Below are 13,501 nucleotides of genomic sequence, written 5' to 3' on the forward strand. Positions count from 1 at the left end.
GCCCACTTGGGCTGGCCTCACTAGCCACTAACGGTCGGTGCACCACCCTTGGGATATTAGGCTCACTCCCGGGTGGGTGGGCCCCTCCCGATAAAAACTCGGAACCCATTCGTCACTCCCGGTACACTGCCGGTAATGCCCAAAATCTTTCCGGAGACCAAATGAAATAATCCTATATATCAATCTTTGTTTCCGGACCATTACAAAAACCCTCGTGACGTTCATGATCTAATCCGGGACTCCGAACAACCTTCGGTCACCAACACCTATAACTCAACTATACCGAAACGTCACCGAACCTTAAGTGTGCAGACCCTATGGGTTCGAGAACTATGCAGACATGACCTGAGACACTCCCCGGTCAATATCCAACAGCGGGACCTGGATGTCCATATTGGATCCTACATATTCTACGAAGATCTTATCGGTTGAACCTCTGTGCCAAGGATTCATATAATCCCGTATATCATTCCCTTTGTCCTTCGGTATGTTACTTGCCTGATCGCCAGTATCCCTATACCTATTTCAATCTTGTTACTGGCAAGTCTCTTTACTTGTTCTGTAATACAAGATCCCGTGACTAACACATTAGCCAAATTGCTTGCAAGGCTTATATGTGATGTTGTATTACCGAGTGGGCCCCGAGATACCTCTCCGTCACACGTAGTGACAAATCCCAGTCTTGATCCATGCTAACTCAATAGACACCTTCGGAGATACCTGTAGAGCACCTTTATAGTCACCCAGTAACATCGCGACGTTTGATACACACAAGGTATTCCTCCGGTGTCAGTGAGTTACATGATCTCATGGTCATAGGAATGAATACTTGACACGCAGAAAACAATAGCAACAACATGACACGATCACATGCTACGTTCATAGTTTGGGTCTTGTCTATCACATCATTCTCCTAATGATTTGATCCAGTCATCAAGTGACAACACTTGCATATTGTCAAAAGACCTTAACCATCCTTGATCAACTGGCTAGTCAACTAGAGGCTTACTAGAAACATTGTTTTGTCTATATATCCACACATGTATCTATGCGTTCATTCAATACAATTATAGCATGGATAATAAACGATTATCTTAAAACAGGAAATATAATAGTAACTATTTCATCATTGCCTCTAGGGCATATTTCCAACATAAACCACTACTGGTGGAACAGGCAACAAGAAGAGAACAAAATGCATTGGGTTGGATGGGAGAAGCTGAAATTGTCAAAGAAGGAGGGGGTCTAGGTTTCTGAGATTTGTACTCATTTAACATGGCAATGTTGGCAAAACAAGGGTGGAGGTTGATCCAAGCATCGGAGTCATTATGTGCGCAAATCCTTCGAGCTAAGTATCTCCCACATAGAGATGTGCTTTCTGTTGAGCCTACCAAAGGAATGAGTTATGTTTGGAGAAGCATTCTTAAGGGCTTAGAAGTCCTAAAAGAGGGTCGGATTTGGCGGATCGGGAATGGTACGAACGTGTGAATTTGGGAGGATCCTTGGATACCTAGAGGAACTACGAGGTGTCCCTCTTCCCATCAAGTACATCGCACTTTGTCTCGCGTTTCTGAACTCATTGATCCAAATTCCGGAACCTGGAATAAAGAATTGGTTGAGAGTTGTTTTCACCGTGACGATGTAGGCGTTATTCTGAACATTCCAGTCAACAATCAAGAGGAGGATTTTTTTGACATGGAATTTTGACAATAAGGGATTGTTTACAGTTAAATTTGCCTATAATTCATGTGCAAATGCTAAAAGGAAGGCTGGTAGGCAGGTGGGTCAAAGTTCATAAACTAATGATCAATTATCAGCTATGTTCACATCACTCTTGAAACTAAAGTGCCTGCCAAAAGTACACCATTTCTTGTGGAGGTTTGTGCACAATTCTCATCCCATGTATATGAATATTGAAATAAGTGGTGTAGAACTGGACGTATGTGGGGCATAATTTGAAGATGGAGGCCATTAACTTTTTAAGTGCAAATGGGTTAAGCAGTGTTGGAGAGCCCTTTCGGTGGATGATATCCGTATACAACTCACCCAACTAACCTCTCCAAAAGATGTGATTCTGGCGGTCCTGCAATTACCGACGGAAAAGAAACTTCTAATTGTTGCGTGCTTGTGGCAATGGTGGTCTGAACGAAATCGGGGGAATCACCGAAAGCAACGTCTTGATGTTGATGCTTTCAAATTCACAGTTCGACGGCATGTTGGAGAATGGCTTGAATTTTTTACCCCAAGAATTACTCTACCATCACCGTTGCACGCAAGATGGCAGCCACCACAGGAAGAGTTTTTCAAGATTAACGTGGACGTTGCGTTCGAAGCAACATCTATGCAGGGTGGTTAGGTGTTATATGGAGAGATTCGGCATCAGATATTCGGTTTTTGGCGGCCGGTGTTGTTAGTAATCTTGCGGATGCACTTCATGCTGAAACCATGGCCCTCTCTAACGCCGTTCAGCTAGCTGATCAACTGGAGTGGGTTGAGTGCTTTTTTAGACGGATAGTCTCACGTTGCAGCAATCAGTGGTCATCAGTTTATATGACTTCGCCCCACTAGGACAAGTGTTTAGAGATATCAAGGCTAAGTTCAATAATCAGTTTGTCCATGCGGATGTAGTTCATGTCCATCGTGAATGTCATAAGCCAGGACATGTGTTGGCGGCAATGGGTGCAGGGTTAGCTACTAGAGAAATGCAAGTTTGGCTGGACGATTTCTCTGCTGATGTAACCCGTCTTGTAACCGGAAATTATGCTTGTCTTAAATGGAATATGAGTGTTCCATGTCAAAAAATTAAAAAAAACAGACACCCACCCGTCCAATTTGGCATGAATTAAAAAAATAAATTGCACAGATCATGATTGGAACACAGAAACATCGCCTCCGGCAAACTTGCGCTAGCCACCTCACCAATCCGTTGTTTGTGTGTGTAGATATAGAGAGAGCATATATATATATATATATATATATATATATATATATATATATATATATATATATATATATATATATATATATATATGCAACCCAGGAATGGAGACCGGACTTCGAACGGGTACGTCCCCTTCTTGTTCCCTTTACCGGTGAGGTGCAGAAGGAGAGGGAGAGAAGGAAGACCCACGGGAATTCAAAGATGCAATAAAGAATATTTGAAGGAGGTTCTTCGACTGGAGATAAGGTAAAAGGCAGATGGCCCATTCAGGACGGTTGTTTTTTTCGTGTTTACAGCCGGTTGCATCAAATGTTTCCATATTTTTGTAGGATCTCGGAAATATGAGGAAAAATGAAGTGATTTGGGAAATTTTATCGACTTTAATTTAAATAAGTTTAATTCAATACAAACTTGTTTGAATTTAAAGTCAAACTAAACCAAACCCAAATGGGTTTAAAATTTAGGAAGTGTCGTTTTAATGGACATCTTAACTTTACTTTTTTTCCATTGCAATGCACAGACATATGTGCTAATATGAATATTACCTTTGTCTAGGAACATACATGCATTTTGACTTTTGCATAAGAGTTCACTGTTATTTTTTCATGTCTTCTTCTTTACATGGACAAAATTACCATATAAACGAGCTATAAGCAGCTTGGACCATATAAACGAGCTAATATGAATATTTTTTCATGTATTGACTAGTAACCGCTTTACTTGCTCCAAGCTGCTGGTATTGTCGAGTAATCATATCACTATTCATTCAACATATATGTCTGGAATTTAGTCGATGCTAAACCTCTAATCTAGCTGAGACTAACAGCACAGATTCCTATTGCTATAACAGAAACTGCCCTTGTCGCACAAATGAAAGCTCTGACAACACTCTAACTGCCCTTATCGTTTACAGTAGTAGCTAAACAGGTGGACATGTACTGCAGCCTGTGCTAGGCTGCTTGTAGATAGACTGTTTTAGCAAACACAAGCTATTCCAGTTTACACAAAACATCCCCACAAGCATATAAAATTCTTCGGACCAACAAAAGAAAGAGCCAAAACTTATGTCAAGTTGACTTACATATGCCTATAGCAACAGACAAATCAATACAATCAAAAATGGTATTACATGGTACACATGGGCACACGTTGCTAACTACGGGGAATGTCAAGCACCGTGGAGTCATTGAGCACCTTGCGGGCACGCCAGTAGATAGCATTTGATGTTTCTGATGTTCCCACCTGGTTTATATAATACAAATGTCTCAACCAGTAAGCAATTAATTTTGATGTACGAGCAAGCAAACGAGGAAAAGAGTCTGTTTGCCAATATGTAAACATACCGTCAACTCCATATTGTAGTACTTCCTCCATAGTTCCCTTTCTTGTGGATAGAGGCTGGTTGCTGAATCATATAGCTTGCGCGCGTTTGCAAGGCCATCGCTGTTTCCGATTGATGCAAGGTTAGCTTCCAGCTCTATGCAGAACTGGAAGAACTTAAGACTGGGGCGTGGTAAAGCCAAAAATCTGCATGGACACACAAGTGTCAGAAACATGCCCCCTCAACGTCACACAAGCAGCAACCCAACGCACTGCATCAGTACGATCTTAGATCTCCCAACAAACAATATCTCATCTCTGTTAGATCTTCAATGCATCAGTACAATGTAACGAAAGGGGGCAATGAAGACTGGTAATACATCTGAACTAAGTACAAGATTTCTTTTTTAAGGAACCTTTCTGCAACTATGCCAATATCTAAAATCTTTAATTCATAGCATGTTAGGATCAATGTCAAAACACTGAGAAATTGCTAGAAATGCCAACTGCTCATTTCGCTCGTGTAATGAGCATGGCAACTCAACATTAGCATCACAAATGAATCACTGAAGGACCATTATTTTCATACCTCTTATACATTTTCCTAGCTTGCTTAATACCATCTTTCTGCAAAACCCATCCAACAAAAGCTGAAGAAACTGAAGCTCCACAGTCACTCCCACCAGCGGAACTTAATGATAGCATTGCACATTTCACCAGCTTTTCAAAATATATCTTTTCATGAGAAAACAATTTCATCGCCTGCAATGCAATTACAAGCAATTTCATCACATTTACAGACAAGTAGTCCAATCAGTATAACAATATGCAAGGTATTGACATAGAAAGTAAAACGCATATCAATGAGACAAATGAAATAGAAGACAAAGAGCATATGCCATACTAAAGTCGATATATAAGTACTAAATCCATAACAATAATCACACATCCACACTAGAAACAGAGGAGCAAAATTTATATTTTTGGTAGCATAGGTCCAGAGACAATGGAATAAATTTCTGGAAACTAGAGAGCCATGATAATTAGGAAAGCGCAAGATAACGCTAGACATACCGTATGCCAGAGTCCCTCAGCCTTGGTTATGGATAACTTCGGAAGTACAATATTAAATAAATCAAACAGAGAACTTAGATTCTCCTCACTAAAGGAAGCACTGCCAGTAGCAGTAGCAAGTGACTTTATCTCTATAGAAGCTCTTAAGTTCCACAGATTTGCAGCCTGTGAAAGAGGACCACTGCAGAGCTTTTCTGCGAGATTCTTAGCTTCCTCCGATCTTCCAAGTTTCAAATAAAGTGAGACATATTGGCAGGCAAGATCCTCGGAGAGACATCCACACAATTCAGCATTTTCAAAAACTTTCAGTATAGATGAAGTGAATTCTGAAGCATCAAAATCAGCATCATGGAACAATGAGATGGAGTCCTCTCTGTCGGAGAATACAACACCCAACCAAAAGTTTGCATACAGGGAGTACATTTTGGAAGTAGGCAACTTTCTGACAGCTTCATCATACACCTAGAATCAAAGACGCGTATTAAGAACATTCAAAATATTGTGTTCAATGAGCAATTAGTGACACTGATATCTTGGAAAAAATACTGTGAGATGGCGTATCAAAATCGGTGCTGTTTGTGCTGACTGGGTTTATGCTATATATGGGTAGCTAGGGTAAGCAATCTACTGTATGGATAAGTCCAGCTGAAATATCAAATTTTGACTGACACTTCTTATAACAAGCATATAGTGATACTTAATACTTACCATGAACATCAACTTAGCACTAATCTAGTCATGGGCAAAGCTACTATCCAGCAAGCATTTCATTACAGGAAAAGATGGCCAAGGCACATTAATCAACAAGTATGTGCCTTTTTCATCCGAAGAAATTCAAAAAGATTACTTTCATTGATAATTCGTGATGGAGAATAAGTAATAAAGTGATGGCATAATTCTTCACCTGGATAGATTTGTTAAGCTTATTCAATACAGAGTCCTTTTTATTCAAAGTACTGGAATTAGTGGAGTCACTAAGCTGAAGCCTAGCGAGCCAATCCCAATAGTCCTCACTATGAGAGAAATCTTTCTTCAGGTCATCCATGACCTCTAATCTCAGCTCTTCAGAATGTGCCAGCTCAACACTATTTAATATCTCCAAAATTTTCTTCCTCAAAGTTAAGCTTGAGGGAAGAGCTTCCATAGCACCATGATAAATTGTTCGGATGATTAACACTCCTTGCTGCCAAAATAGATCTTCCTTGTCCTCCAAAGCAACATCCTGCAAGCCAGACTCCTTGGGACTATCACCTTGTTCATCAAGTGACATGAACAGTTCTTTGTTCTCCTCTTTCCATTGACCCGAATCATCACTACTTTTCTCCAGTGTCTTCACATCCTCCCCAAGTGCTACCTTTCGAGCCTTAAGCTTGTTAAGATAGGTAAGCTCCATGCGAAGATATTCAATCCACATATCTTCAGATTCTGGACAGGATCTGAGACCACTCTGCATAAGTGCACGTGCTGCAGCAACATTCAAGTTCTGATCAAATTCCCATGCTGCTGCATACATCCAAAGCCCAGGAACCTTGGGATGGTAACGAATGGCTTGCGCCATAACCTGCAAATAATACAACAAACATGAGAATACTAACATTAATACTAAGTCAGTCCTGCATTTAACAGTTTTATCTTGCACTGGCCCACAAAATGAATTTTTGAAAATCCACTTATCTTGTCAACAGGCACCAACCTAAAATGCAACTATAAGCAGGCACAAGAACAAGAAAGTCTCTTAACCTTGATGGTTTATTAGACTCTAACCTAAATCTTATTGCAGATTCCACACTCAACAACGACTGGCATAAAAAGAACATGAAAACCCCAGCCTTTTGTCAATTAATGGCGCAAAATACACATCACATTTCTAAATCAAATACACACTCCTACATGGTGAACTCATAACGCCATAAAACTTCTTATAAGCTTACATGATAATCCGAAATGAAACACTCCACAATCGTTTCCACTACAGCTTTCTTGTCTTATCCCTCAGAGGGCAATGCATACAGAAATCCGCAAACTGATACGGCAACACCTAATAGGTGATTATTCACCAAATCTGGATCCATGATCAATTGCTGCACCTATCACGTGAAGTATTCATCCCATTATCACCACCTATATCCCTGTATCCGCCCAAGCAACCACCGCCAAGATAGCTGCCAGCACTAGCACTGCCACATGGCCCACCTCCATAATCCATAGCTAGTGGTACAGGGGTTTAACTTTTGGCTCAAGATGTCCCTACGCCTATTCTAGGAACCCCAGATTCAACTTTGTCAATACATTCTTGGTAATATATATGCACATTACTGCTGAGAATTGAAACCCCAGATGGCACCCTTGTAACCCCACCTTGTTTGAGAGGCAAATCAGGGTACTCATCATTAACCAGGAAAGAATTATTGGGCGGCAACAACTGTTTACCAGCTTGTAGAGGGCAAACATTCAGCATAGGCCATTCCAAATTAGTAAGGTCATGACCACTTTCAGAACTGAACTGGCGCCTTAATAAATTTCATGCACGTCTGGAACTAGCAGTTGGATTTCCCGGTCTAATTTATAGCAATTGGACGCATAAGGCAATTTACCTGGCATAAATATTCACCCAAAATTACAATGCACATCCTACATTGGCATTAAATTTCTAGGCTCACAAATACAAAGTGCTCAGAAAGCCATCTCAACTTTCCAAAGTTCCCAAACATAAACAAATGTTTGTGCTCATCCCAAAATCGCATAGTTTCAAGCATGGAAAAATAGCGGGCTATAGCACCTGTATAACATTTTAGACGAGCTCCCGCTACAGCGATGCGGTTTCTACTGCTACTGCAGCTACGCCCACTGAAGCACGGCTAACCTCTGCTAAATACCATAGCAGTTGGAGGAGCTTAGCGCCGCTATTCCAAATTTGCCAGTCAGAATGCTAGAAAAGAAGCCCGCGCCAGTTTCCATCATGCAGCGGCCCAAAACACAATCGATAAACCAGCACCAATGATTAGAAAGACTAGACTAACCATTCCCCTCTCTTCTGCACCCAAAAGACTGTGGGTCTGAGGAGGCTGCATACTGCGGCTGCTACACCTGAGGCTGCAACTAGCAGTGAGTGCCCACATAGGACTCTGGCCTTCACTGACACCATGACAAATATTTATGAGTTTACAAATTTACATCTCTAAATATACTAAGCTCCCTAGAAATGTAGCTCTCTGGTGCATCGTGGACGGATTGGACGAGTGGGTCCCGGTTGTAAGAGTGTGTTCGTTGTTTTTAGCAGCTTAGATCCATCTATTGGGGAGGCATTTGGCCCACTGGGTGCAAGAAAAACGCGTTTGATACCATACACAGGCTTGCACTCTCACGAACCTTAAAGCAGCCCAAACTAGGAACGCTCGAATATGCCGTTTCCAGCGAGCTAGGCTGAGTCAAGTGCAGAAGGGCGCATGGCATACGAGGCGGTGCAGGGAGGAATAGGCGTGGAGATGGCGGAAGACCAAAATCCGCCGACCCAGGATGGTACAAAATCATGCATCCCCCCCCCCCCAACACACACACACACAAACACACACACTTACTCGCTCACCTCTAGCGGTAGGACAAACCCAACATCAGTTCTTGGCAGCGGCGGCGAATCAGATCAGAGGAAGCGAAGGCGGCGACTTCAATCTTCGGCAGCGGGACTTGCTTCTCCCCTTCGTCTTCGACTCTGTCTCGTCCTCCTTGTTTCATCTAAATGTGGTGAAATTCCTGATTTCTAGACCATATATGACATGTTTTTTTCTACAAACCGCTAGATAGTTTAGGTTCCTCTAGCTCGCTGTAGCTATTATAGCTTCTGGGAAGGCCGCCGCTAAACTATTTAGCCCGCTACTTAATACCTTAACTTTTCAAGTCAAGAACAAGGGCAACTCAGCAGCGATGAAAAACAAGCATGACGAAACCCAATCATAACCCCTCACTGTATGTGCCCACGCTGCAGTCCTAAATACTACAATTTCCCACGAATTAGTTGCTGCAGGAAGAGCTCTACATAGAAAAGCTGACAACTTTGATCCTCGCGGACACAACTATTTGATGCCCTATTGTGGCCAGGTAAGTATTTGATGCGTACCTGCTTCATCCGGCCGTGGCCCTTCTGGCGGCAGAACTCGAGGTAGCGGAACCAGAGGTCGAGGTCGCCCTTGAACCTGACGGTGGCCATCCTGTAGACGTCGAGGACGCGGAGGACTCCCGCGAAGTCGGAGATGGACTTGGCCCACTTCTTCTTCTTCCTCCTCCTCTTTTTGCCATCCTCGTTTGTGTCCTTGTCCTCGTCGGAGTGGGTAGGGTTGGGCGTGGCGCGTATGATGGCGCGCTTGCGCAGGTCGCGGAGCGCGTCAACGCGGAGCAGGTAGGCGATGTAGTCGAGGAAGTCGGCCTTGCGCGGGGAGTGACGGCGGAGGCGGAACTCGAAGTCGCGGCGGCGGCGCACGACCTCGGCGAGCTCGGCGCGGGTGAAGAGGCCCCGGCGCTCGAGGTCGTCGAGCTCATCGGACATCCGCTCGAGGCGGTACTGCACCGCGTCCGCCATCTCGGCGCTGGCGCGGTGGAGCTGATGCTAGGGTTTAGGGTTTTGGTTGCGGCGTGGAGGGTGGGGAGGGGAGGGCCGCCACGGCAACGAGGATGGTAGAGAAAAGAGTGAGAGGGGGTGGTCGCGCCGTCGCTGTGGGAGAGGGGATGGTGTCTGTTGAGCGGGCTGCTGGGCTGAGGCAACGCAAGTTGGGTCAAACTTCGGGCCCTTGGTGGGCTAGCCACTTGAGGCCATTTCTTATTTTTACTCGCACCATTTTGCAACAACAAAAAATGCAAACCCCTTTATTAAGTGGCAATCAAAATAGCATCATTTACAAGCACAGGGGCAATGGCAGTAGGTGCCTCATCAAACCAGGTACCACGTGGATAAAACCTAGCAATCCTCGCCAATTCATGTGCTACATAATTTTCTTCTTTATGACATTGTTTGTAGTGGATTTGTGATAGATCGAGCCATATGATAACAATCGTCGAAAATAGCAGCACACAATCCCGAGAAAGTACCACCATCTTGCATTGCGGCGATTACATCAGAATTGATGATTAACCTAGAGCATTCGAATGACTGGGCAAGATTCAGACCAAAGCGAAGAGCAGTAGCTTCAACCATGAGAACATCCACACAAACCCCTAGATTATTGTTCCCTGCCGCCAAGAACTTTCCGGAACTGTCACGTAATACAGCACCCACAATGGCTCGGAGTGAATCACTATCATAAGCAACATCCACGTTAAGTTTTACAAAGCCAGCACTAGGGCGAGTCCATATGATCCTTTTCACCTTTGCCTTAGGCTTATAGGCTGCTGAAAAGTTGTATGTCACAGCTCGGATAGCAGAGATTATTTGTAGGTTGCTGCGTTTGCTCGTCGTGTACCAACTTTGTTCTTTCCCACCATAAGTACCAGACCGCAACAGCCATGAGATGGTCTGATCTAACTTGCCCAAGGACACGTGTTTCGTCTGCATGAAGACAAAGGAGATATTCAAGCATCGCCTCGCCCACATGATCCACTTTACAAGCATGCTCAATAGCATCTTCAAATCCCAAACCCAACCAAACCTGTCTAGTTTTCTGACATTGGAAAAGCATATGTTTAACGCTCTCAGACAACTCGCAGGCTGGGCATTTTGTACTTACCTTCATATGTCTATCAGCTAGGGTTACAACGGCATGGCAGGGTACCATGAAGAGCTCTCCAAAGGAAAAAATCCACCTTGGCAGGGTAACCCAGTTTCCACACAACATCCCAAATTGGGTTTATATTCACGGACTAGGACGATATGTTGCAGCCCTTGATAAATATTTATCATTCCATACTGCATAGTAAGCCGACCTAACCGAAAAGGCTCCAGTTTTTGTGAGGTTCCAAGCAACAAAATCTGTCATATCATATGATGGTAGCGGGATAAAGAGGATACAAATCACATCCACCGGCCAAAAAATCTGCTCAACTAGTTGTATAATCCATTAACCTGTGGTCGAATATCAAATCAGATATCAAATCAGCCACCTTAGAGAGCAATTGATTGCCCCTCCCACCCACCGACAATCTAGATGGGACTATGGTATCCATGCATCAAACCAAATATTAATATTTTGTCGATCTCCAACTCGCCAAACATATCCTAGCTTTAGTGTATTCACTCCTTCCATAATGCTTTGTCATGTATAGGACTCCTTCTTCTTCAAAGTGGCATTAAGCAAGTCGCCATCAAGAAAGTATTTCGCACGAAGTATTGTGGCACAAAGAGACTTGGGATTATCTATCAAGCGCCAAGCTTGTTTGGCCAATAGAGCAAGATTGAAATTGTGTATATCTCTGAACCTCATTCCACCTTCTTTCTTTGGTACACACATTTTCCACCAGGCAAACAAAGTGCATTCTCTTTTGGGTAGCATCATCACCCCACCAATATTGCGCCATCGCATCTGTAATTCACTTACAATTTTTTTAGGGATTTTGAAGACCGACATAGCATATGACGACGCCGCGTCCTTCGCCCTCGGCTCCCTCCGTCGTCCGCCCCTCGTTGTTCGCCCCCTCCATGGTCCGCCCCCTCTGTCGTCCATCCCCTTCATCGTCCTCCCCTTCGTCGATAGCCCTCTGCCCTTCGTCCTCTGCCTCCTCCGAGAAAGCCCACCACCTTCGGCGCCCCCTAGCCTCGAGCGAGCTCCCCTACACGCTGAATGGTGATGTCCAAGGGTGTCATTTCCCTCGTGGGTATCGCTAGCAAGCTCATCTTCCTCCTCATCTCTATCTTTGATGCTGCTGCTACAGATTTCCTGTTGGACAAATGTTGAATGATTATTGTTGCGGCAGATGAATGATGTTGTTATTTGCTAGAGATTTGGTATATGATATACTAGTAGTTGCTTGCTTGATGGATGGTGCATATTTAGTTTTCTTGCAAGATGATTTTCTCATATGTTCTTACTACAGATTTGCTGCTGGATAGAGGATGAACGATTGCTACTGCTGGATATGAATGATGTTTTTAGTTGTTGGAGTTTTGGTATATGATCTACTCCTAGTTGCTTGAATGATGGATGTATGGATGTTATTGTTACTTCCATTTATTCATGACCCTCCTCATTTCTATAATAGATTTCCCTGATAGATGCTTTCTTTTAAAGCAGTAATTTCTTGGAGTACTCCATATAGCTCTATTAGGTTATCTTGCATTTGTTGTAATTTCAGTAGTTTCTTCATCTTGATCTGGAGATTTGCATTACGTGCATGGGTTAGAAGGTAGTGGTCGTGGTCTTTTTTTCATGCATTATGTGCATGGGTTAGAAGGTAGTGGGAGCAAAGACAAAAAAACAGACGAAGGGGAGGAGAGACGGAAAAAAAAGACGAGGTGGGAGGTGAGACAAAAAAAATGGAACGGTGATACATCCATTTTGCATCATGCTTTCATGTTGATATTTATCGCTTTTTTGGGATGTTATTTCACTTCAGGTACAATACTTATGCCTTTTCTCTCTTATTTTGCAAGGATTACATGAAGAGGGAGAATGCCGGCAGCTGGAATTCTGGCCCGAAAAAGGAGCAAGTTAGAGATACCTATTTTGCGCAACTCCAAAAGCCGTGAAAATCAACGTGGATTTTTTTTGGGGATTTATAAAAAATATTGGGCCGAATAAGTGCCGGAGGGGCGCCAGCACGGGGGCCACAAGCCTGCTAGGCGCGGCCACCCCCGTGGCCGCGCCTAGGGGGCTTGTGGGCTCCCAACTGGCCCTCTGGCTCCCCCCTTTTGCTACAAGAAGGGTTTCGGTCTGAAAAAATCAGGAGGAGGCTTTTCGGAGGATTCGCCGCCGCCACGAGGCGGAACTTGAGCAGAACCAATCTAGAGCTCCGGCGCGACGATCCTGCCGGGGAAACTTCCCTCCCAGAGGGGAAATCGTCGCCATCGTCATCACCAACACTACTCTCATCGGAGGGGACTCATCACCATCAACATATTCATCAGCACCATCTCATCTCCAAACCCTAGTTCATCTCTTGTAACCAATCTCCGTCTCGCGACTCCGATTGATACTTGTAAGGTTGCTAGTAGTGTTAATTACTCTTTGTAGTTGATGTTAGTTG

The 13,501-nt window shown here is 43.6% G+C and overlaps 1 protein-coding gene across 1 annotated transcript; it reads right to left on the reverse strand.

The window, feature by feature from the left end:
• Window positions 1-3,875: 3,875 nt before the first annotated feature.
• Window positions 3,876-10,036, reverse strand: LOC123426368 (U3 small nucleolar RNA-associated protein 6 homolog). The gene is made up of 6 exons (XM_045110179.1): window positions 9,450-10,036; window positions 6,240-6,896; window positions 5,336-5,797; window positions 4,851-5,023; window positions 4,285-4,468; window positions 3,876-4,183 (listed from the first exon to the last, which is right to left on the reverse strand). Exons 1-6 carry the CDS (start codon window positions 9,906-9,908, stop codon window positions 4,094-4,096), a joined length of 2,025 nt encoding a protein of 674 aa, XP_044966114.1. The 5' UTR covers window positions 9,909-10,036; the 3' UTR covers window positions 3,876-4,093.
• Between the last annotated feature and the right edge of the window lie 3,465 nt (window positions 10,037-13,501).

Source organism: Hordeum vulgare, chromosome 2H, assembly GCF_904849725.1.
Source record: "Hordeum vulgare subsp. vulgare chromosome 2H, MorexV3_pseudomolecules_assembly, whole genome shotgun sequence".
NCBI classification, from domain to species: Eukaryota; Viridiplantae; Streptophyta; class Magnoliopsida; order Poales; family Poaceae; genus Hordeum; species Hordeum vulgare.